Source organism: Penicillium mononematosum (genome assembly GCF_028829835.1).
Source record: "Penicillium mononematosum strain IBT 11891 chromosome Unknown utg000002l:1.0-8112719.0:1.0-8118358.0, whole genome shotgun sequence".
Classification (NCBI taxonomy): domain Eukaryota; kingdom Fungi; phylum Ascomycota; class Eurotiomycetes; order Eurotiales; family Aspergillaceae; genus Penicillium; species Penicillium mononematosum.
This window is the reverse complement of record NW_026643272.1, coordinates 2,210,954-2,229,591: the sequence shown is the minus strand read 5'-3', so window position 1 is coordinate 2,229,591 and position 18,638 is coordinate 2,210,954. Positions and strand designations below refer to the sequence as shown.

Here is an 18,638-nt window from a genome sequence, read left to right as displayed (position 1 = left end):
CAAGCAGCGTAAGAAGAATAAATCGTAACAGTCATGATCGAGGAGAGTAGAGAGGGACGCTTAGATCTGGTCCTCTGGGGCGAGGTCCCATTTCCGGGTTCCCATTTTCCTGGTCCTCTTGATAGGCGAGGCCCCTGGGGATGGAGGAGCAAACATGGTATCTGCGAGCTTCAACTGATCCATGCGTTGCAAGGCATTCTCGATATCGCTTTCGCGACCGAGAAGATTAGACCGCGCGGGCGTGGCATTCTTGGGTCTATGCTTTCTTGTAGGGGATTGGTTCTGCATCTCACGCTCAAGGGCGGCGAGTTTGCGGCGAAGCTGGTCATTTTCTTGCTCGAGCTCTTCCACTCTTTCGTTTGGCCCCGAATCTTCAAATACTGGAGATAGAGGTCAGTTCACGAGTTCCTACGTTTCGCTCCTAATGGGCCAACCTACTTTGGAATCCACGGGATACAAGCTCAACCTTCTTGTCGATGTGCTCGTCATTGCGACCGATCTGGAAATTGTTAGCGTTTGGTAAAATTTGAGCTGGTCCAGCGCTACGAACCTGCTCATCCCAAGCCCTCTGCCAGCGTCGCCTTTCTTCTTCCGTTTTCTCATCCATCTCTGCCCAGCACTCCTCTCTCACGTCTTGCTCAATCATGAGACATCTTTCTTCAGCAGCTCTCAGTCTCATTTCAGCATCAGACCGTGCAATCTCTTCTTCGGCTAGCTTGACAGCGAGGCCGTGGCAATCGCGTGTGAGGCGTGCGATCTCAGCAGCAGCTCTCTCGAGCTCTCCGGATGAATCGAAATTTGGCGAAGTGCAGCCACTGACTGAGCGGTGACTTCCAGAAGCGACAGACAAAATAGATTCGCAGACTGAGGGAACTCTTGGTACAGTAACCTCACGAGCCAATGCGGAGTAACGCAAAATTTGGGAGGTGGCGTTGAAATCACCCAGGGGGTCAGCGGTGACGATCATGATACCCTTTTGGGGATATTGGCCTTTAGACATCTGATGAGACGATGGGAATGAATTTGAAAACAGAAGCTCGGTCAATTTGCATTGCCGGTAAGGAACGAGAGCAGTCTTCATAGATTAGCAGCTGCCAAAGAAACACACGACGATGAGCTCAAACACACCTTCATTCCATCCTGTATGTTGCTTTGCATCTGCAGGCATTGGCCAAGATACATCAAGCTTTCGTTGATTTTACCAGCCTCAGCGAGTGTGGCACCGGCTGTCTTTGCCGTTCTCGCACGCTCGGAGCCTAGATTAGTTAGGGGCGGCCCTACTGTAAGGATACAAATACTTACCAGCAAGATCCACAACGGTGAGGGTGCTTCCAGCCCAGTTGTGTTCACCGGTCCGCTTTGACCATGTCCGCTTCTTGATTTCCAGGGAAAAGAAGCCATGACTTCGAGAGCTAACGCTATTCATCCCAGTGCCAGTTACCTTGCGTTCGGTTAAACCAACGTCCAAGATAGCTAGCGCTTCCTCATAGCTGCTGCAAGCGATTTTGCGTAGCCCTGCAACTAGTTTCCGATCTGGTGAGCCTTCGGTAGGCTTGAAGAGCAGAGGACGTCGGCGATCCTTCTGGTTATTTCCGCGGGACATGGTGCCCTGGCCTGAGACAATAGAGGGAGACAGAAGATCAAAAATTCGGTCATTGTACACCTCATACATGGACACCAAAACGACATAGTCGGCATTTGAATCCATATCCACTGTAAGGTGGCTCATATCGGGCAACCTAGGAAGGGCGCATGGTCGTTCACGTATGTGACGGCGGGGGAAGTTCAAGGCCGGGGTGGGTTCCTTAAAGACATAAAGTCGAGATTTAGCTGATTTGGGCTCAAGTAGATTGGAGTGGGTGTAGGGGATAGGATTCGAAAATCCTGGGGTGATCCATCCAGAGGGCTCAGTCGAGACCTGGCGAAAGCCAGCTCGTGCAGCGTTATTGGAACTGGTGATAGAAGATGAATCCGCTTTACGGGGGCTTCCAGGTTTAGATCTCGGCCTTGGGAGAGAAGGTCCAGGGGTGCGCGATCGCGGGGTCGGGGATCCTTGGGGGGGAGTTCAAGGTAAAGGGGCTTCGTACCATCAAAGGAGTATTGGCACGAGATGGGCTCATGGGAGTTTGCGCTCTCGACGTACGTCCATTTGGCTCGCCATATACAGCTTCCAAAAATGTCTGGGCGGAGAACAATTGGGCTTCAGAAGCGTCCGCGGCAGCCAGCGAGGCAAGCATTACAGGGGTAATGCTATCGTAGTCGGTCTTGGTTGTCGGCTCTAGGGAGCGAAAGATAACGTCAAGCGCCATTTGGGTCATTCCTCGTTCGGTCTTGGATCCTAGAATGGTGTGGCTCTGTATAACCAACCCGTTAGCTTGGTCATCACGACATTGCAATATTTGGGAGCAGACCTTTCCGCTGCCTGTAACTCCCAGGGTAGCGACAAGTCCATCTCGATTCTCCTTCAGAACTCCGCGTATGATAGGCTCCATTCCAGTGTCATGGAAGACATCCAGCTGCGAAGCGGTCTCCTCGAAGACCTTTGTGAAACCAAACCTCTCGACGGCGCGTCTTCTCGTGTCATTTGGTGGTTGAAGAGTAATATGTGTTGGTCCCAGTGAAACGATCTCAGTTTCCTCCTGCGAAACCTCTGGCAGCTCAACGTTCAAGAAACGGTCAGATTCATTGGGCTTTTGGGCCATCGGGGGCCGGAGCCGAAGATAAACTTGGAACAGCGAGGTCTGGGGCTGCTTGGGCGGCATTTTGGCTCGTGAGTATCTAGACAACACGAGGGCAAGCGTGAACCTTTCAAGTTGAGGAATATACGCTAAGCAGGCAAACTTGGAAAGTCCAGAACGTCCACAGATCAACATTGCGCTTACCGCTTTAGGCTATCGGTTACCCTGACAACAACAATATCACGTGCAACTATATAATCCATGCGACTTGAAAGGACAGATGAATTAATAGCTCATCTCATGTGAGCATACCTTGGGATTCAATAATTGTAAACTGAGAATCGCTGAAATATTCGCCCGTTTATAGTCCTATATGATCTTGATAGGGGCACCTGAGGCTACTGTAGTGGGTAAGCTTACGATATCTCGCAAAGTGCTGTGCAGCCTCTGCGTACAGATCAGAAGACACAGCCTCCCATTAAAAGGGACAATGAATTGTTAATCTCTAGGGCTGGAATCAACATTACATAGGCACCATTGAGATTAACATGGTATATATTAGTGGTCCTTTTGGTTAACATGGTGTTATCTGGCCCATAACAGTTGCTCACATATGTATGTAGGTATCCATCACCTGCCTCCCTTGGTATAGAATACTTTGATAGTGTACACCAAGTATCTACTATCGAGTCTAGCCGTTTAATATAGGGTTCACTTATGATCCTGACACATTGTTAAACTAGCAGGGAAAGATTCTTCCTCTCACGCCTGAAAAGTCTGAAATAGATAGCACTAGACAAAGATAGAGGCTTACAGCACTGCTCCGTACCTTGCCACATATTATATTAACCTACTAGTAGCCTGCATTAGCGTGTCCATGGGTGTAATACCAGCCCAAACAAGCCATTTCTGAGCTGATTTCCGATGAAACTATTTATGCTCTTAAGTTGGATACAATATCCACAGTAGCGTGTATATTTCGGATTTGATGTACTATCAGCGTAAGTCGGCCTCCTCCATAAAAATGTCTGCCATTGGTAGATCTTGGACATTGTTTTCCCCTAGTCCCGTGTATGCCCAAGCTATAGGCCCATTATTATCATCCTCTCCGCGGAGTACTGTGTCGTACTATGTCCACATATCTTGGTTAGTGTTGTATATTGGTGACGCTATAACCCTATCCAATTCACTTAAAGCAAGCGAAAACGAAGTTACTTAGGTTGGACTAGCGTGAGAAGAAGGTTGGCGAATCATAAGCCGAGGATCGGTGGCAGTGAAGCTTCCGTATTGAGCGGCTCAGCATAGCCGCAGAGGCAGTGGAAATACGAGGCCATTTTATACCCAATCGTGGATCCGCTACCATTCTTTGTGAATGGCAGGTTAAGGAACCATGTAATATCATGAGGCGTTGCAAGGAATACGAAATTACCTGAAGTGGACACTGTCTAGGTCATATACCTATAGTTTCGCATGAAAAGCACTGCCCAAATTTTGTATATATATGTAACATTCCCCCGGCATAGTCAGCTAGTTTTTTATCAAAATACACATACTCTCCAACTTCCATCAATACATCAGCTACACAGAAGTCCTTTTACATGAACTTTGATTGTTTGCATCAAGAAATATATAGTTGGTGGATCTACAACAACCATGCTCGAAGCAAGGTCAGCATATCGTAAGTCGCCTACTAAATCAATCACGATCAATAGTTTACCTGACGAAACCAAAGAGGAGGGAAGCCTGTGGTTCTATGCGCCAAACAAAGGCGCTGCAATTGCCTTTGCGATTCTCTTCGCTATTTCCGGCGGCCTCCATGGGTATCAATGCTAGTATGTGACCCTCCCTACCCACTATGAACCCTCCAATTAACGAGATTCCATAGCAAATATAAGTCCTGGAAAGTCACCGGCTTTCTTCCCTGGTCTGCCCTTCTGTTCACGGCGGGTTTCATCACCCGAACTATTGGAGCGTTCGGACAGTGGGGCAATATAGGCATCTTTATTGCAAGCACTGTGCTTCTCCTCGCTGGACCGTAAGGAGTACCCATCATACCTATCCCATCATGAGAGACGCTACTGACAAGCAACTTCTATTATCCTAGACCAGTGTATGAGGGTGCTAACTTCTTCATTTTGGGCCGCATACTCTACTACATCCCGTACCACTCCCCAATCCACCCCGGCCGCGTATTCACGACCTTCCTCGCCCTGGGCGTGGTCATTGAGAGCATTACCGCGAATGGGGCGGCCCAAGTCGCAAGGACAGATTCTAGTGTCAGCTCGCAGAACACCGGAAAGGCACTACTGAAGGCGGCGCTTATCATGCAAATCTTTCTAATGGTAAGCTTTGTGTCTTTGGCCGGCCGATTCCACTTCAACTGCGCCCGAGGAGGCGTATTGAACCACAAGATCAAGAGTGCATTACTGGTGTTATACTGCAGCTGCACCCTCATTACCATCCGCACCATCTACCGCACCGTGGAATACTTTACTGCCGCGAGTCTGAATGCCTACAGTGACATCGAGAATATCAGTCCTTTATTGAAGAGGAGTGGTTCTTCTGGTTCTTTGAGGTGGTATTCATGTATAGCAATACCACCTTGCTGAATGTCTTTCATCCTATGCACTGGCTTCCGCGGTCAAACAAGATTTATCTCGCTGAAGATGGTGTCACAGAGATTGAAGGCCCTGGCTATGACGATCCCCGTCATTGGCTCCAGACTTTTGTTGATCCATTTGACATCTACGGGCTGATCGTTAAGCGAGGCAAGAAAGAGAAGTATTGGGAGGCGGACCCAACCCGGAGAGAGGGCACCACTGCTAAAACTACCCAAGGGGTATAAGCCCATTTTGTGTTGGTTTATCTTCATTTTTGGGCACTCAGATATTACTTGTGTTCTTACTCTTTGTTTATCTGATTCTCATGTAATTTATATCTCATATGCTTTATTAAATATGCATTCACTTGAAAGTCGCAGATATATGTATCAAACAAAAGTCCATACCTCACCAGTCTTCTTTTTCTTTACCCAGCTCCTCCTGAATCTCCCAACTATACCGAGCAAACTTGCTCGCCCGACGAATCCGTTCTCCATAGCAGATAAACACAGGTGGTACTATACAAAACGCAGTTGCCACAGCAGCAAGCACGGACATAGCAACATTATTTCCCAACCGGTCAAACATTTGAGGTGTAAACAGCGGAAAGACACCCGACAACAGCGCTCGCACGAATGCAACGGCGGCGGTGGCACTGGCCGAGTAACTCAGATAAGAATCGGAGATATACCCATACAGCACGGTATCCATTTCCGTCAGCGCGTAGCCCACCAGAACGAGGGAAATCGTGGGCACAATCCACGGAGTTTGGGTCTCAGGTGGAATAGTCCAGGCAAACCACCATAGACCAATTGCCAGAAATGGACCACCAAGGCCTAGCCCGACGAGCTTGTATTCCGGCTTAATAGGGCGTCCCTGTCTGCGGAAATAGTTGAGAATGTAGCTGTCTAGCATGCGGGTCAATGTGCTGAGACAGGTTCCCAGGCCGATGGCGAGGAACATCAAGGAGGCGTCGGTTTTTGCAAATCCCATTGACTCGTAGATGGGTTGGAGGGCTTCTGTAAAGATGTAGATGAGGGACATGGCGACGGAGATCATCACTGCGATGACAAAAATGATGGGTTCTTGAAAGAAGAGCTGAGCTGGGCGAAAGAGGGCTTCTTTTACAAATGTGTTGAGATCCGGGATATGGTCGTGGTTGAGCGGCGGTGGAATATATTGCACAGTAGCCACATCGGTGACCCGTTTCACCTCGTAGGCCAGCAGCAAGGAAGGTCGAGATTCTCGAATGAAGAAGAGGCCACCTGTAATCGCAGCAACAATTATGGCGAAGATATAAAAGTTCCATCGCCTGGGTGGTTGTGAGAAATTTACAATAGACCATGGTTGTGGGCTACGTACCAATCAAGACCTGCAATAATATAGCTGCTCATTATGGGTCCAAGAATGAGACCAATGTTTGAAGCAATTGTCCAATAGTACATAGCCCATATTCGAGCATGTGAGTTGAACATGTCCTCGATGCTGCCGCCGATAATGGTATAAGGGATTGCGGAAAGAAGCCCGGCGGTGATGCGCATGATGATAATGACTGGCATTGAGCGTACCAAACCAATGATCATACAGCAAAGGGCGCTGAGACCACTGCTCACAATGTACATGTTCTTGCGCCCAAATGTCTCTGACCACGGGGGAAATAAGATGGTGCCTGCCACCTGGCCGAGAAGAAATCTGCTCAATGTCAGATACGCAATATAGACGGAGACTAGTTGATCTCACATTGTGACAAATATAAAAATAGAAAGCGTGTCGCTGATATTGTATTCATGTTTGGCCTGTGCTGCAGCTGCCGACTAGGAAAGACCGGGGTGTTAGCTCGGCAATATCGTAACTGAATAGCGGTATACACTCACACCTGCGGTACTGGATGCTGTTCTGCAGATACTGTCAGCCTATTGACAAACATAGTTGGGATATTGTGTGGTCACACATAAAAAGATCCAAGAGGCAGATAAGGACAATATCATAAGTCTTTCGTAGGCCAGACCAATTTCGAGGATGCCTTGGGTGGTCTCCCGACCACCGCACATATCTCCCATCTGGGGTAATCTCAAGGCAATGGTCATGCAGGAGCTCAATGGCTGAAGGTTCCGGCTCGCCTGTTGATAAGGTCGATTCTGAGGAGATAGACTGCATGTTGGGCCACCGTAGAGCAAATCATATATAAATGGTTATAAAGAATGTTCGACCGAGTTGCCCTTAGTTGCAATACATCAGTCCTGGATGAAGCTAATCTACGGTGGGATTCGAGCTTTTATCATCTTCAATGTTCTAGCTCGGACATTTTTATGCAAACCTTGCCCCCAAGAATGAAGCCCCTTGCGATCTGCAAATGGGGTCTTTGGAGCTCAGTTTGAAATAAGTACACACGCGTCAGTCGTCTAAAACATCCTCAGGAATTTCATTTATAATACACTTGGTTCCTATCTGCCGATAGGTCGTCTAGGTGAGACATGGTAGGGAAGTCAAACTTCATGCTTGAAACGAAGTCAACCAAGTGTATATCACAAAAAGCAATATCTACCTAGGTATTTAATTGGCTGTTGTATAATACGGAGAATGGTCACAATTTTAGCCATGCGACATAGTCTAGTGACTCGATTTCTAGGGATACATTCTTTGTGGTGATTTCTCCGCGCCAAGAGGTGAACCTATTAGAAGAATCAGAGAACAATGAACTTATGATGTCAGGCCATGTAGCTATTACCTATAATGAATATCAAACGAGCTGTGACTATATCTCAGTAAACAGAACAAGCTTTGACCAATGATGTCCAATGATGCCCAAGGATGTCCGGGAAGCCGGAATATGACCCGGCCTTGTATAGTCGGAGAGGGTCTAGGACTTGTCTGTCTTTGCTGAAAACATAATTTGCCATCTTTGAGTGGGCAGGGAAGTCAAGGCCATAAAGCGAGAAACAGACATTTCTTGAATATCATTAGCTATACATGGTTATCAGCAAGCCAACAGCCATTTTCTACTGGAATATTGCATCCTTCTAGCACAATATGAACCCTGAGCTTGCAAACACGCCTCTGGGGTTTTGCGGATATTTGTGCTTACCAGTTCATCAAGCTCGAAGGGCTCTGAAGAGAGCACACAGATCCCACTCTTGCCCTGGGCTGTGAGCTCTGGCCAGTTCAATCTGTTATTCTAGTTAAGCGCATCCTTCTACAGTGTAGCACGTGTGCTCTTGCACAGTTGCAAAGCCCCCAAATCCAATAAGCGGTTGTTGCAACCAAGCGGAGTCCACCTGGGGACAATATTCGGAAGATTACCACACATAGAAGTGGATCCTATCTCTATCTTAGAAGATAGACAAAGGCCTCAATCTGAATTAGCCGAAATCCGATGTGTGAACTCACATGTAGTACGTACAATTATACATGGTGGTTATACCTGCAAGGCGGAAAGGCAGTGGATCTGCGCCAAGGCGATCTCCGACGAGGCCACCTCTCCGCACCTTCTAGCTCTATCAAAACACAACCCAACCAGTCTAATTAGCTGGACACAATAGGTATCGTCCTTTTCCATTTTGCAGGAGACAAAAAAGAGAAATCTCTCAGCAGTATTTCTAACCAAGAACAGTTACTATTAGAGCGACCTACCCCAAACCTCCCGTCCGTCCATTGATCGCGAACCGCCCACCATGCTATCCTCCCTTTCCTCCAGCATCACAAATGCTCGGCAATCAATCGCACAAGTGTTGAACTTTGCGCTCGTTCTTTCCACCGCTTTTATGATGTGGAAAGGCCTCTCGGTTGTGTCCGCATCAAGCTCTCCAATAGTTGTGGTTTTATCCGGTAAACAAAGCTATTCACAATGGTATGGGCACAGCTCACATTCCCTCACTACAGGATCGATGGAGCCCGCGTTCCAACGTGGTGACCTGCTCTTTCTCTGGAACCGAGACACGAGGACGGAGATCGGAGAAGTTCTCGTTTATAATGTTCGAGGAAAGTCCATTCCGATTGTCCACAGAGTTGTTCGCACTTTCCCTGAGGTAGAAGGACGTGCGAGTGCAAAGAAGGTGAAGGAAATTACAGTGTATGTCCTCGCCCGTCACCCAGCAATTTCTTTTATGGCTGCTTCTTTGTGCTGACGAGGTTCTAGGGGCACAACACCTAACTCGCATATGCTCCTCACCAAGGTAGGTAAACCAACAATTTGAATGGCCTGGGAAATCTCTAACAGCTCGCTAGGGTGACAACAATTTGGCCGATGATACTGAGCTGTACGCTCAAGGTAAGTGATACGAAAGCTTGAAGTGAGGCCACTTCCGAAGGCTACTGACAAGATTAGACCAGGATTATCTTGACCGGGCCGAGGATATTGTTGGCAGTGTCCGTGGCTACATTCCTATGGTTGGATACGTTACTATCATGCTCAGCGAGCACCCCTGGCTCAAGACAGTGATGCTTGGACTTATGGGACTGATGGTGATGATTCAGAGAGAGTAACAGGCGAAAATATACATTGGGTAATGGTAGGAATGGAACGAAATGCATTAAATGTTACAGCGAGTATGATTGCTAGTATACATAGTGTTCATTGTCATGGCGTACGATAGAGCGGCATATCAAACTTTCTCCACTGACGTCTTTTGCCGCGCACCCCACTCGGAGCTTCTAGCTTCGCCGTAAACGCCCCTTTTGTTCTTCTGGCAACTATCCCACATAGCGTCTTTTCAATATTGCTCAATAAATTTTTATTTATCTGTTGCTTCGACATCTTGAAACGCGCCTTTCGTTAACGCGTTTCGTTGCATTCTTCTCTCTACCTCCCCGCTCTTATCGCCCCGCCAAATCAACTGAACACCACAATGGGCAGCATCAAACGCATATCAAAGGTAGGTCCTATATTTCCACATGACCATCTTGGTATTCCAGTATACTGACCGTCTGTCCCGACTATAGGAGCTGACTGAGCTCACCGAATCTCCTCCGGAAGGGATCACGGTTGAACTAGCCGATGAGTCGAACGTGTACGAGTGGAAGGTCATCATGGAAGGGCCTGAAGGCTCACCATATTACGTATGTCAAATATAATCCAGCGCCCCCCTTATCTTCATCATATCCCGCCAGGGTCTCCAACAGGAGTGCCCGAACTCGAGCCTCGCGGTTCATGTTCAACAGCGTTTCTAACTTTTTGGCCAACGCAGAATGGCAAGTTCCTAGTCAAGCTCTCCCTGCCCACGGAATACCCCTTCAAGCCACCGACAGTCTCTTTCGCAACGAAAATATACCACCCAAACGTAACAAACGACGAAAAAGGAAGTATGTGCCTCGGCATGCTCCGAGCCGACGAATGGAAACCCAGCTCGAAGATCGCCGCAGTCCTTCAGTTCGCCCGTCAGCTACTATCCGAGCCGATGCCCGACGACGCCGTCGAGGGACGGATTGCAGAGCAATACAAGAACGACCGGGGGCGCTATGAGGAGGTTGCGCGGGAGTGGACTCGCAAGCACGCTTGTTGATAGCGTTGATGTGATTCGACTCGCTAAGGATCGGCTGCTCTATCAAAGGGACCTCTTTTCCTGTGTAATCTTTTGCCTTGACCTGGGCGTGCAAGATGCCTGCATGTCTGGATCCAGGCTCATAGATTGAGTTGTCGCTATCTGAGAGTGACCCCGCTTACGACTGAAACGCTGTCATGTTGTTCTTGTAAATTCATCAAGGCGAGAGCTGATCATATCTGCTTTGGTTTATATTCTTCCTGCGGATCCTGTGTTGATCGGCTGCGGCATCAAGTGTGTTCTATCCATTCCCTTTGTGGATGTGCTCCGTTGGGAGGATATTAGTTCCTGTAGATGTTAGACTTACCTAGTGAATCGTCTTCTCGGCCCAACCAGCCAATTCATGCACCAAAATCACGACAGAAATAAATGTTGGTTAACCTCGCTACAGCATGAGCGTGGCTACTGACCATCGATCCACCAGTCAATTTCCTTGCCATTGCTATCTTGTACTTCTAGTGTTGGTGACTATTACGTCTGGTTCTTAGGTAGTGAGTCAGTATATCCTACATAGTACAAGGATTGCTGGAATGCGTTGGTGCAATCTTAATCTTAAGTATCAGTTTGCTATTGGCATGAATCACCCAGCTTTCCATTATCAGCGCAGGAATTTGATCATCTCAAGGGAATTAAAGAGATATGGATAGCCACCCGTCACTCCCTCCTCCTTGGAAACAAGGAGTCGAACCTCGACCTCTCTAGGAGAACAAACCAGTTAGCAACAATCCACAGCCAATTCTCGACATATCCAATGACATACCATTATGTATCACGGTTCCCGTTCTCAGTCCTCAAAGATAATACTCCTTCCGTCACCAACGAAAGTAGTATCAAACCCAATAGCCAATGCCCAAAACTCGGGCTGCTGCAGGGTCGAGCGATGCGTCCTCACGAAAAGGCTTTTCATGTCGCGTGGAAGCCGATTGAAGTCTGCCACAATGCTCCGCTGCAAAGATTCCTCTTTTATCTTAGCTTGGATCCAGGTCTCAAGGTGGAGATTTCGTATAACGGGGTTCGACAAAATATCGAAAGCTGGGTTTGTTGGCGTCATCTCCATTGTCAAGTTTGCGACCCCCACAGTTTCATCGTAGAATCTCAGCCCTCTCTTGAGGCAGATCAGTTCTTGTAGGTCGTTGTCGAGGTTCATGACCTATTATGATAGTTGGTTCGTTAGTAGACGACGGTATGCTCTAATCTGGTTGTATGTACCGCTAGTGGTGGGACGAAAGGCATTTGCCTCGGGGGCACGGTGGCTTCTGGTCCTGGCATGCTTCCTATTTGATAGAGGATTGTTAGTATGAGATGGTGATGAAGAGTGGGAATACTTAGCCTTACGTTCGAACCGAGGCTTGGGTTATGGAACTGAGAGAGAGGGCGAGAGAGAGAGAGACCTCGGGAGGATGAGCGAGACAGAGAAAGAAAGAGAGAGAGAGATAGAGATAGAAAGAGAGAGAGAGAGAGAGAGAGAGAGGAGTGAGGAGGAGGAGGGATGAGGAAGGAGACAACCTTGGAATTCTAGCAGAACAACCCAGTTAACAACGAACTACAGAGCTAATTGTCCACATATTATTGGGAAGGGCTACACAGGGAAGATGGAGAAAGACTGTGTTGTATTCCGAGCGAAGCCCGCCAGGAGGAGGAAAGAAGGAAGAGAGGGAGGCTAATCTGTTGCTGTCTACGTATGTATATGAGTGGCCTAATGGACCAAGCACCCAACCTATACATACATATGTATCTAGCAACATACTAGTATGTATCCCACCAGCCCATTTCAAAGCACAATGACAACATCCTGGCGCCTGCTACCAGGACGAGTAATCTCCAAGCCATCAGCCGATGGCCGAAACCCATGCTCACACAGAGTCGACCGGTTAGCCCTTACAAAAGAGCGCTTCATATGACGCGGCAGCAGTTTGAAATCCGCCACGATGCTCCGGTGCAAAGATGCCACCTTCGACTTGGCCTGCAGCCAGGACCCGCGGTGAAGATTGAGCTGTGCGGGTGTCGTTGTCGAGTTGATGATTGACAGCATGGTTCGGTCGTAGATTCCAATTGCCGCCTTGGTGTAGACTAGTTCTTCTAGGTCGCCGCTGAGGTTGAGGACCTTTGTAGTATTAGGTTTGTTAGTAGGGAGAGCTATCCATGGATGCTTGGATAGGATTGTACGTACCGCTTGTGGAACTTGGGTCAATCGGGTAGAGGACATGGTGGCATAGGGTGCTGCGGTAGTTTCTATTTGATGAAGTCCTGTTAGTATGAGATACATAGGGATAGATAGTGGGAGGATCTGGAGTACATACCGATGTTTTGGATTCTGAGGTCGAGATGGAGGTTGATGGAGGTCGAGGAATGAGGCATGAGAAATGGAAGATGTTGGTCAATTACCCTGACGAGCTTGTGTGTGCAATTATAAGAGAGAATCACATAGTTATGTAGGACATGAGAGGAGAAGACCCCATGGTTTGCCTATCAAGGAACCACGTCGTTTCCTAGATGTCGAGTTTAAGATTGGATTACTACGGAAGAGCTAGAAGAAGCAAATATCAAGAAGTACATATAGTATTCCAACAGAATCCATGTGTATATCAACAATACATAGTAGATAGATCGAGGTCTACAGAGATATCTTGGTGAGATATTACATGGTGGCTGGTACTCAACTATATGGAGGATACGTCTTGGGAATACAATTGTCAAACAGAACGTTACAGTTCATATTTCAGAGCGGTCATAAGGACCGTGATATAGACATTCATTACAGCGTGTCAGAATACAACGCTACATACAACCTGGACGTCCACATCCCCAGGCACGCCCAACGCTTTTTCGGCCGCATGAAGAGAGTATGAGGGTAATCAAAAGGGGTAAAAAAAGGGAATCAAAGATGCGATATCATGCAGATATCAACATTTACAGCTGGCCAGCAGTGTTGAAGTCCTCAAGGGCCTCCTTGACACGCTTGCTCATGGTCTTCTCACCCTCGCGAACCCAGACGCGGGGGTCGAAGTTCTTCTTGTTGGGCTTGTCAGCGCCGTCGGGGTTGCCGACCTGGGACATGAGGTAGTCCTTCTTGTTGAGGACGAAGTCACGGACACCGGTCAGGTAGGCGTACTGCATGTCAGTGTCGACGTTGACCTTGACGACACCGTAGCTGATGGCCTCCTTGAACTCCTCCTTGGAGGAGCCGGAGCCGCCGTGGAAGACGAAGAAGACGGGCTTGTCGGAGGAAGAACCGGTCTGCTCCTTGACGTACTTCTGGTGCTTGGAGAGGAGCTCGGGGTGGAGCTTGACGTTGCCGGGCTTGTAGACACCGTGAACGTTACCGAAGCCAGCGGCAATGGAGAAGTAGGGGCTGATGGCGGCGAGGGTGTTCTGGATAGCCAGGATGTCCTCGGGCTGAGTGTAGAGGGAGTTGTTGTCAACATCCTCGTTGTTGACACCGTCCTCTTCACCACCGGTGATACCGATCTCCTGCAGAAATGGTTAGCATTGTATCAATGTTATAACTCGTTTTTTGAGTTTGACTTACCATCTCGAGCCACTGCTTCATGGGGGCAGCGCGCTTAAGGTAGGCGGCGGTGGTGTTGATGTTGTAGTCGACGGGCTCCTCGGACAGATCAATCATGTGGGAGGAGAAGAGGGGCTCGCCGTGCAGCTTGAAGTAAGCCTCATCGGCATCGAGCATACCATCGAGCCAAGGAAGGAGCTTCTTGGCGCAGTGATCGGTGTGAAGGATGACAGGGATGTCGTAGGCAGGAGAGACGCTACGGATGTAGTGGGCAGCGGCAATGGAACCAGCAATGGAGGCCTTCTGGCCCTCGTTGCTCACACCCTTACCAGCGAAGAAAGCGGCACCACCCTGGGAGACCTGCAGGATAACGGGGCAGTTCTGGTCACGAGCGGCCTCGAGGGAAGCGACAACAGTGGAAGAGGAGGTGACGTTCTGATGATAATTAGTACAAAATTGCACGAAAGGGGGGGGGTAGGGACTCACGATGGCGGGAATGGCAAAGCCCTTCTGCTTGGCGTACTCGAAGAGACGGAGGACATCGTCGCCGACAATGACACCGGACTTGCGGTTAAGTTGCTCAAGGACACCCATTGTGAAGTTTTGTACAAATAAAATTGGTTAGAAATCTGTAGGAGAAAGAAGAAGGAAAGAAGGTCAGATCCAATGGTAAAGTAGTTAAATGTAGTGAAACCAAGCTCCTTTACCGGGAGCTGAAAGCGGGCAGAGTTAAATAAGGAGGAGGGGCAAAAGGTAGAGGGGCAAGCGTCATCGGTGAAGGGAGAGACAAGGTAGACTCACCGGTGGTGGAGATTTAGTGGAACTGGAGTGAGGTCAGTGTGATTTCAAGGAAAAGAGAAAAGAAGAGAGATGAGATGATCTAATATAACCTCTTTATGTATGGCTAATTCTGCTGGTATTCCCGACCTTCCCCGTGATAGCCCGATGCCGTTCGTTTTGAGGTCTTGGGAGCTGTCAAGGAGCTGTCAAAGGGAGCTTCCAAGGGAATTATGAGGGGACTTTTACATCTATATCATGACTTTGCAATGTTAAGTTCTTCATGATCACATACAGAAACACCTATTACAGCTAACAGCTATGATATCTATGAAGACTACATATGTATAGAATAACTTCACCCAGATCCCTAAAAGTGCCCGAGGAATCCGTATTTTGTTCGTGGCGGGGCCGAGGACTTCGAGGCCATTCGCTGCATTTCCATTTTCTATTACTATTTCTATGCTAATAGTCATATTTAGTATTCAACCTGGTTCATACTACTACTAATAGTTGTGTATTCAATTCTTATTGTATTTGCCTTGAATTTAATTCCCAACCATGTAGGATAAGTGTATACTACCAGTGCATATGTAGACATCTGGAGATATGTAGAGGGGTAAGAGGGGTTATGCAGAAAAGTCAAGTGACATCATCCGTATCATGTGCGCCGTTTATCGGAAGTAACTATTTCCCTTTTCCTTCTTCCCTTGTCTATTCGGCTCTAAACCACCTCGGTTTGATTTAATATATCGTTTTAACTTATTTTTAATTTTATTCCCCTCTGTACCCTCTGTGCAGAAGTACGGGGATATGTGTATATACTGGACTCTAATAAAAAAAAAGAAATGAAACTATGCTATCAACGTCCCATGGTAGGGCTCGCATCAGGCTTCTCCAACTCATAGAACAAGAGGTAGACCTCCCTCTGCATGCCCAGCACGTCTGAGGTCTTACATTCCTTGATCTTCTCGTCCGAGATGCGCCACCAGCGATCGTTCGGTTTGCGACGGCGCCGAAGCCGCGAACTGACAGTGGGGGTATCCTGGGAAGGGCGGGGTATGCCGTGGGAGGGACGCGGGGCAGCCGGACTCCAGCGACCCTGGTCCGTCGTCGGGCTGTTGCTATCAGAGACGGGGACAACGTCTGTTTGGAGGAACGCGAGTTGGTGCTCTGGAAAGAACGACGCGAGCCAGAGGTTGTAGGCCGTGGTTGAGGAGGGGTGAGTTGGGTCGCTGAAGCTCCAGATAGCGAGGTTGACGATTCAGCTCTGGAAATGGTTGCGTCGCCCTCGACATCGGGGCTGCTGCGTGGTACGATCCGAGGACTTGGCGCCGCGGAGGGGCTCTGACTAGCAGTGCGACTCTGCGCGTAGGAGCTGAAGACCTCGGGCGTCGAGAACGGCGGGTAGATATGATTCCGTCGGAAGGACTCGTAGTGCCCGCTATGGTGGCTACCTTTATGGCAGACAATTGCAAGTAGCTTGTACCATTTCTGGCTCAAGATGCTTCCCAAAGGGAGCCTCTCCGGGAATGCGACCTTGGCCGCGTTCTTGCTCGAACTGCTTTGATCAAAGATCGACCGCGACAAGTGGATGGCGATGACCTTTGGGAACGCCGTGATGCGCATGTGTCGCGCAATTCTGCGCTTCGGGGCGGTCTCTGACGGAGGGAATACAATACCCTCCAACTCGGCCTCAGGGTCCGTCTCGAGAGCCTCGCGGAGGCGTGAAATCTCCTGGTCCAACCGATCTCGATCACCCTGTGTTCGGGCACGGGCTAGCTCGGTGATCTTGGCTTCCACAGCATGCTGCAGGCGGCATCGGTCGCAACGGAAATCCTCGATATATTCAGTCTTGAGGAGACCGTCGAAGCACGAGTTGAGCGTAGTCGAGCTCTTCTGCGGCACCTGTAGTGTCAAGTTGACGAAAGCCGTCTGATTTGGCTTGTATTGGTAATGGCAGAACTGGCACTCGATCTGCGACTCCATTTTGCCTTCGAACGGGAACCCGGACTCCTGGTCGATTTCCTTCAGTTTCGTGTCGATTATGGCGGGTAGTCCATTGGCCGATCCATCATCGATGCGCACCTCCACCTCGGACGAGCTTTCTTGTGCGCTGCCCTCTTCACCCGCCGAGCTGGAAGCAGCTGCATCAATGGCACCCAGTGCTCGTTGACGCGCGCGTGCACCAGCATGGTACTCATCACAAAGTCGCTCGAGAACAATCTGCAAGAATTCCTGCGCGTCCTGCTGATTGCGGCTGATGCGCGTACGAAACGCGTATTCCAGAGCCTGGATGAAGTCACGGGCCGAGATTGTTTTTTTATAGATCGGACGCTCATTCAAGCGGTCCAACATCTCCTTCAATGCCCGTGTGGTTATGCCCTGTTGCAACTCCCGCAACTTGTCCGACCGCGCCGGCGAAAGTCCATCCTCGCTCGGCAGTGTATGGTATATTTCCGGTCCATCCAGCTCGCGCCGGTGCAGCTCGTGGATCAGGTAGACCCGCAGATCTCCCAACCCGGCCAATGCCTGCAGTACCGAATTGATAAAGCAGTCATTGGCCAGGTTGGACAGGCCCACGATGCTCTTTTTGCGATTGCTGTCGTTTGACTCATCTCCGTCGATTGTGTAGTTCGGCCCAAAGACATAGAACAGAGCAACGGCAGCGAGTGAGGCCCGGCCGCATAGGCGGCGACCGTTGTCGGCTTTTCTTGCATCAAGCGATGTGGTATAGAGGAAGGGAGGCTCGGCGGTTCGTGTAGGTGTCGAAGCAGGCAGACTTATATCTCATTAACCCATTCTCGGATTAGCCCGGATGTAGGTAAGGGCGCTGAAAGTCCTAAGAGAACTGATCACAAGATAAGCCCAGGGCGAGAGAGTCCCAAGGTTGAAAAGCTAACAGATCAATTTTGAGTGTAGAATCGAATAAGTTCGGGGAAGAGGGGAGAAAGGGTGGGAGTGGAGCGCTATGCGATTTATGCGGAGAAACGAGACAATGAGCATTTTCGTCCGGAGCCCGAAAATCAGGTTAGCCACAGTCAAACGGGGCAAACTCCACAATCGTCCCGGCTCAAAAGATGAAGGGCATGAGCACATTCCTGCGTTCGTTCTCGCGTGAGACTCTCATTTTATCCAATGAGGCATTCCTCTTAGCCTGCCGTTGTAGTGGGTTAGACCCCCCGGACGGATTCTCCGGATATGTCTTACGCATTTTCCCGGGGTCGCATATAAGGAGGTTGACCGTGGTTCCACGTAATCTGGGGTAAAGTGAGCCATGTCTTTTCTGGAGGACAAGTTTTGGAATGTCAGGAATGTCATGGACGTTAGAATATCTATCTATCAGAAATATGGCTTAGGCCTCAGACGAATATAAACTTTAGACAAGTCATCTCCGCCACAATGTAAAAGCAACTTGGTTGAAAAACGAATGCAATTATTAGCTCCCCCCACCCCTCAAAAAAAAAAAAACCCCCCTCTTATCTAAGATAAGTATTTTAAACAGCCCTGTTTAACTTGACTGGCTTGTCACACTGAT

The 18,638-nt window shown here is 48.9% G+C and overlaps 9 protein-coding genes across 9 annotated transcripts; 3 read left to right on the top strand and 6 right to left on the bottom strand.

Moving 5' to 3' along the window:
• Positions 1-60: 60 nt before the first annotated feature.
• Positions 61-2,762, bottom strand: N7519_002607 (uncharacterized protein; the record flags this gene model as incomplete). Its single annotated transcript, XM_057289385.1, has 7 exons — positions 61-380; positions 439-499; positions 551-1,075; positions 1,129-1,256; positions 1,303-2,052; positions 2,144-2,354; positions 2,412-2,762. 7 exons carry the CDS (start codon positions 2,760-2,762, stop codon positions 61-63), a joined length of 2,346 nt encoding a protein of 781 aa, XP_057150587.1.
• Positions 2,763-4,331: 1,569 nt separating this feature from the next.
• Positions 4,332-5,523, top strand: N7519_002606 (putative RTA1 domain protein; the record flags this gene model as incomplete). The annotated part of the gene is given in 5 exon segments (XM_057289384.1): positions 4,332-4,356; positions 4,411-4,510; positions 4,564-4,713; positions 4,783-5,213; positions 5,228-5,523. 5 exon segments carry the CDS (start codon positions 4,332-4,334, stop codon positions 5,521-5,523), a joined length of 1,002 nt encoding a protein of 333 aa, XP_057150586.1.
• A 163-nt stretch (positions 5,524-5,686) lies between these two features.
• Positions 5,687-7,435, bottom strand: N7519_002605 (uncharacterized protein; the record flags this gene model as incomplete). Its single annotated transcript, XM_057289383.1, has 5 exons — positions 5,687-6,590; positions 6,641-6,970; positions 7,019-7,092; positions 7,153-7,174; positions 7,230-7,435. The coding sequence occupies 5 exons, from the start codon at positions 7,433-7,435 to the stop codon at positions 5,687-5,689; spliced, it is 1,536 nt and encodes a 511-aa protein (XP_057150585.1).
• A 1,514-nt stretch (positions 7,436-8,949) lies between these two features.
• sec11 (signal peptidase complex catalytic subunit SEC11) lies at positions 8,950-9,760 on the top strand (the record flags this gene model as incomplete). Its single annotated transcript, XM_057289382.1, has 4 exons — positions 8,950-9,347; positions 9,414-9,450; positions 9,503-9,545; positions 9,603-9,760. The coding sequence occupies 4 exons, from the start codon at positions 8,950-8,952 to the stop codon at positions 9,758-9,760; spliced, it is 636 nt and encodes a 211-aa protein (XP_057150584.1).
• Positions 9,761-10,122: 362 nt separating this feature from the next.
• N7519_002603 (putative ubiquitin conjugating enzyme (UbcB)) lies at positions 10,123-10,776 on the top strand (the record flags this gene model as incomplete). The annotated part of the gene is made up of 3 exons (XM_057289381.1): positions 10,123-10,149; positions 10,217-10,333; positions 10,462-10,776. 3 exons carry the CDS (start codon positions 10,123-10,125, stop codon positions 10,774-10,776), a joined length of 459 nt encoding a protein of 152 aa, XP_057150583.1.
• An 823-nt stretch (positions 10,777-11,599) lies between these two features.
• N7519_002602 (uncharacterized protein) lies at positions 11,600-12,084 on the bottom strand (the record flags this gene model as incomplete). Its single annotated transcript, XM_057289380.1, has 2 exons — positions 11,600-11,965; positions 12,025-12,084. The coding sequence occupies 2 exons, from the start codon at positions 12,082-12,084 to the stop codon at positions 11,600-11,602; spliced, it is 426 nt and encodes a 141-aa protein (XP_057150582.1).
• Positions 12,085-12,586: 502 nt separating this feature from the next.
• On the bottom strand, positions 12,587-13,173 carry N7519_002601 (uncharacterized protein; the record flags this gene model as incomplete). Its single annotated transcript, XM_057289379.1, has 3 exons — positions 12,587-12,919; positions 12,986-13,047; positions 13,116-13,173. 3 exons carry the CDS (start codon positions 13,171-13,173, stop codon positions 12,587-12,589), a joined length of 453 nt encoding a protein of 150 aa, XP_057150581.1.
• A 546-nt stretch (positions 13,174-13,719) lies between these two features.
• N7519_002600 (fructose-bisphosphate aldolase FBA1) lies at positions 13,720-14,933 on the bottom strand. Its single transcript, XM_057289378.1, has 3 exons — positions 14,810-14,933; positions 14,345-14,758; positions 13,720-14,286 (listed from the first exon to the last, which is right to left on the bottom strand). The coding sequence occupies exons 1-3, from the start codon at positions 14,915-14,917 to the stop codon at positions 13,726-13,728; spliced, it is 1,083 nt and encodes a 360-aa protein (XP_057150580.1). The 5' UTR covers positions 14,918-14,933; the 3' UTR covers positions 13,720-13,725.
• Positions 14,934-15,962: 1,029 nt separating this feature from the next.
• Positions 15,963-18,314, bottom strand: N7519_002599 (putative ubiquitin C-terminal hydrolase; the record flags this gene model as incomplete). The annotated part of the gene is made up of 3 exons (XM_057289377.1): positions 15,963-16,145; positions 16,202-17,889; positions 18,311-18,314. 3 exons carry the CDS (start codon positions 18,312-18,314, stop codon positions 15,963-15,965), a joined length of 1,875 nt encoding a protein of 624 aa, XP_057150579.1.
• Between the last annotated feature and the right edge of the window lie 324 nt (positions 18,315-18,638).

Excerpts from the sequence above, each read along its gene's own strand:
- N7519_002600 (XM_057289378.1), bottom strand. The coding sequence starts at position 14,917 with ATGGGTGTCCTTGAGCAACTTAACCGCAAGTCCGGTGTCATTGTCGGC. Across the intron at positions 14,759-14,809 it reads GCTTTGCCATTCCCGCCATC|AACGTCACCTCCTCTTCCAC; the intron begins GTGAGTCCCTAC and ends AATTATCATCAG. Across the intron at positions 14,287-14,344 it reads TGAAGCAGTGGCTCGAGATG|GAGATCGGTATCACCGGTGG; the intron begins GTAAGTCAAACT and ends CCATTTCTGCAG.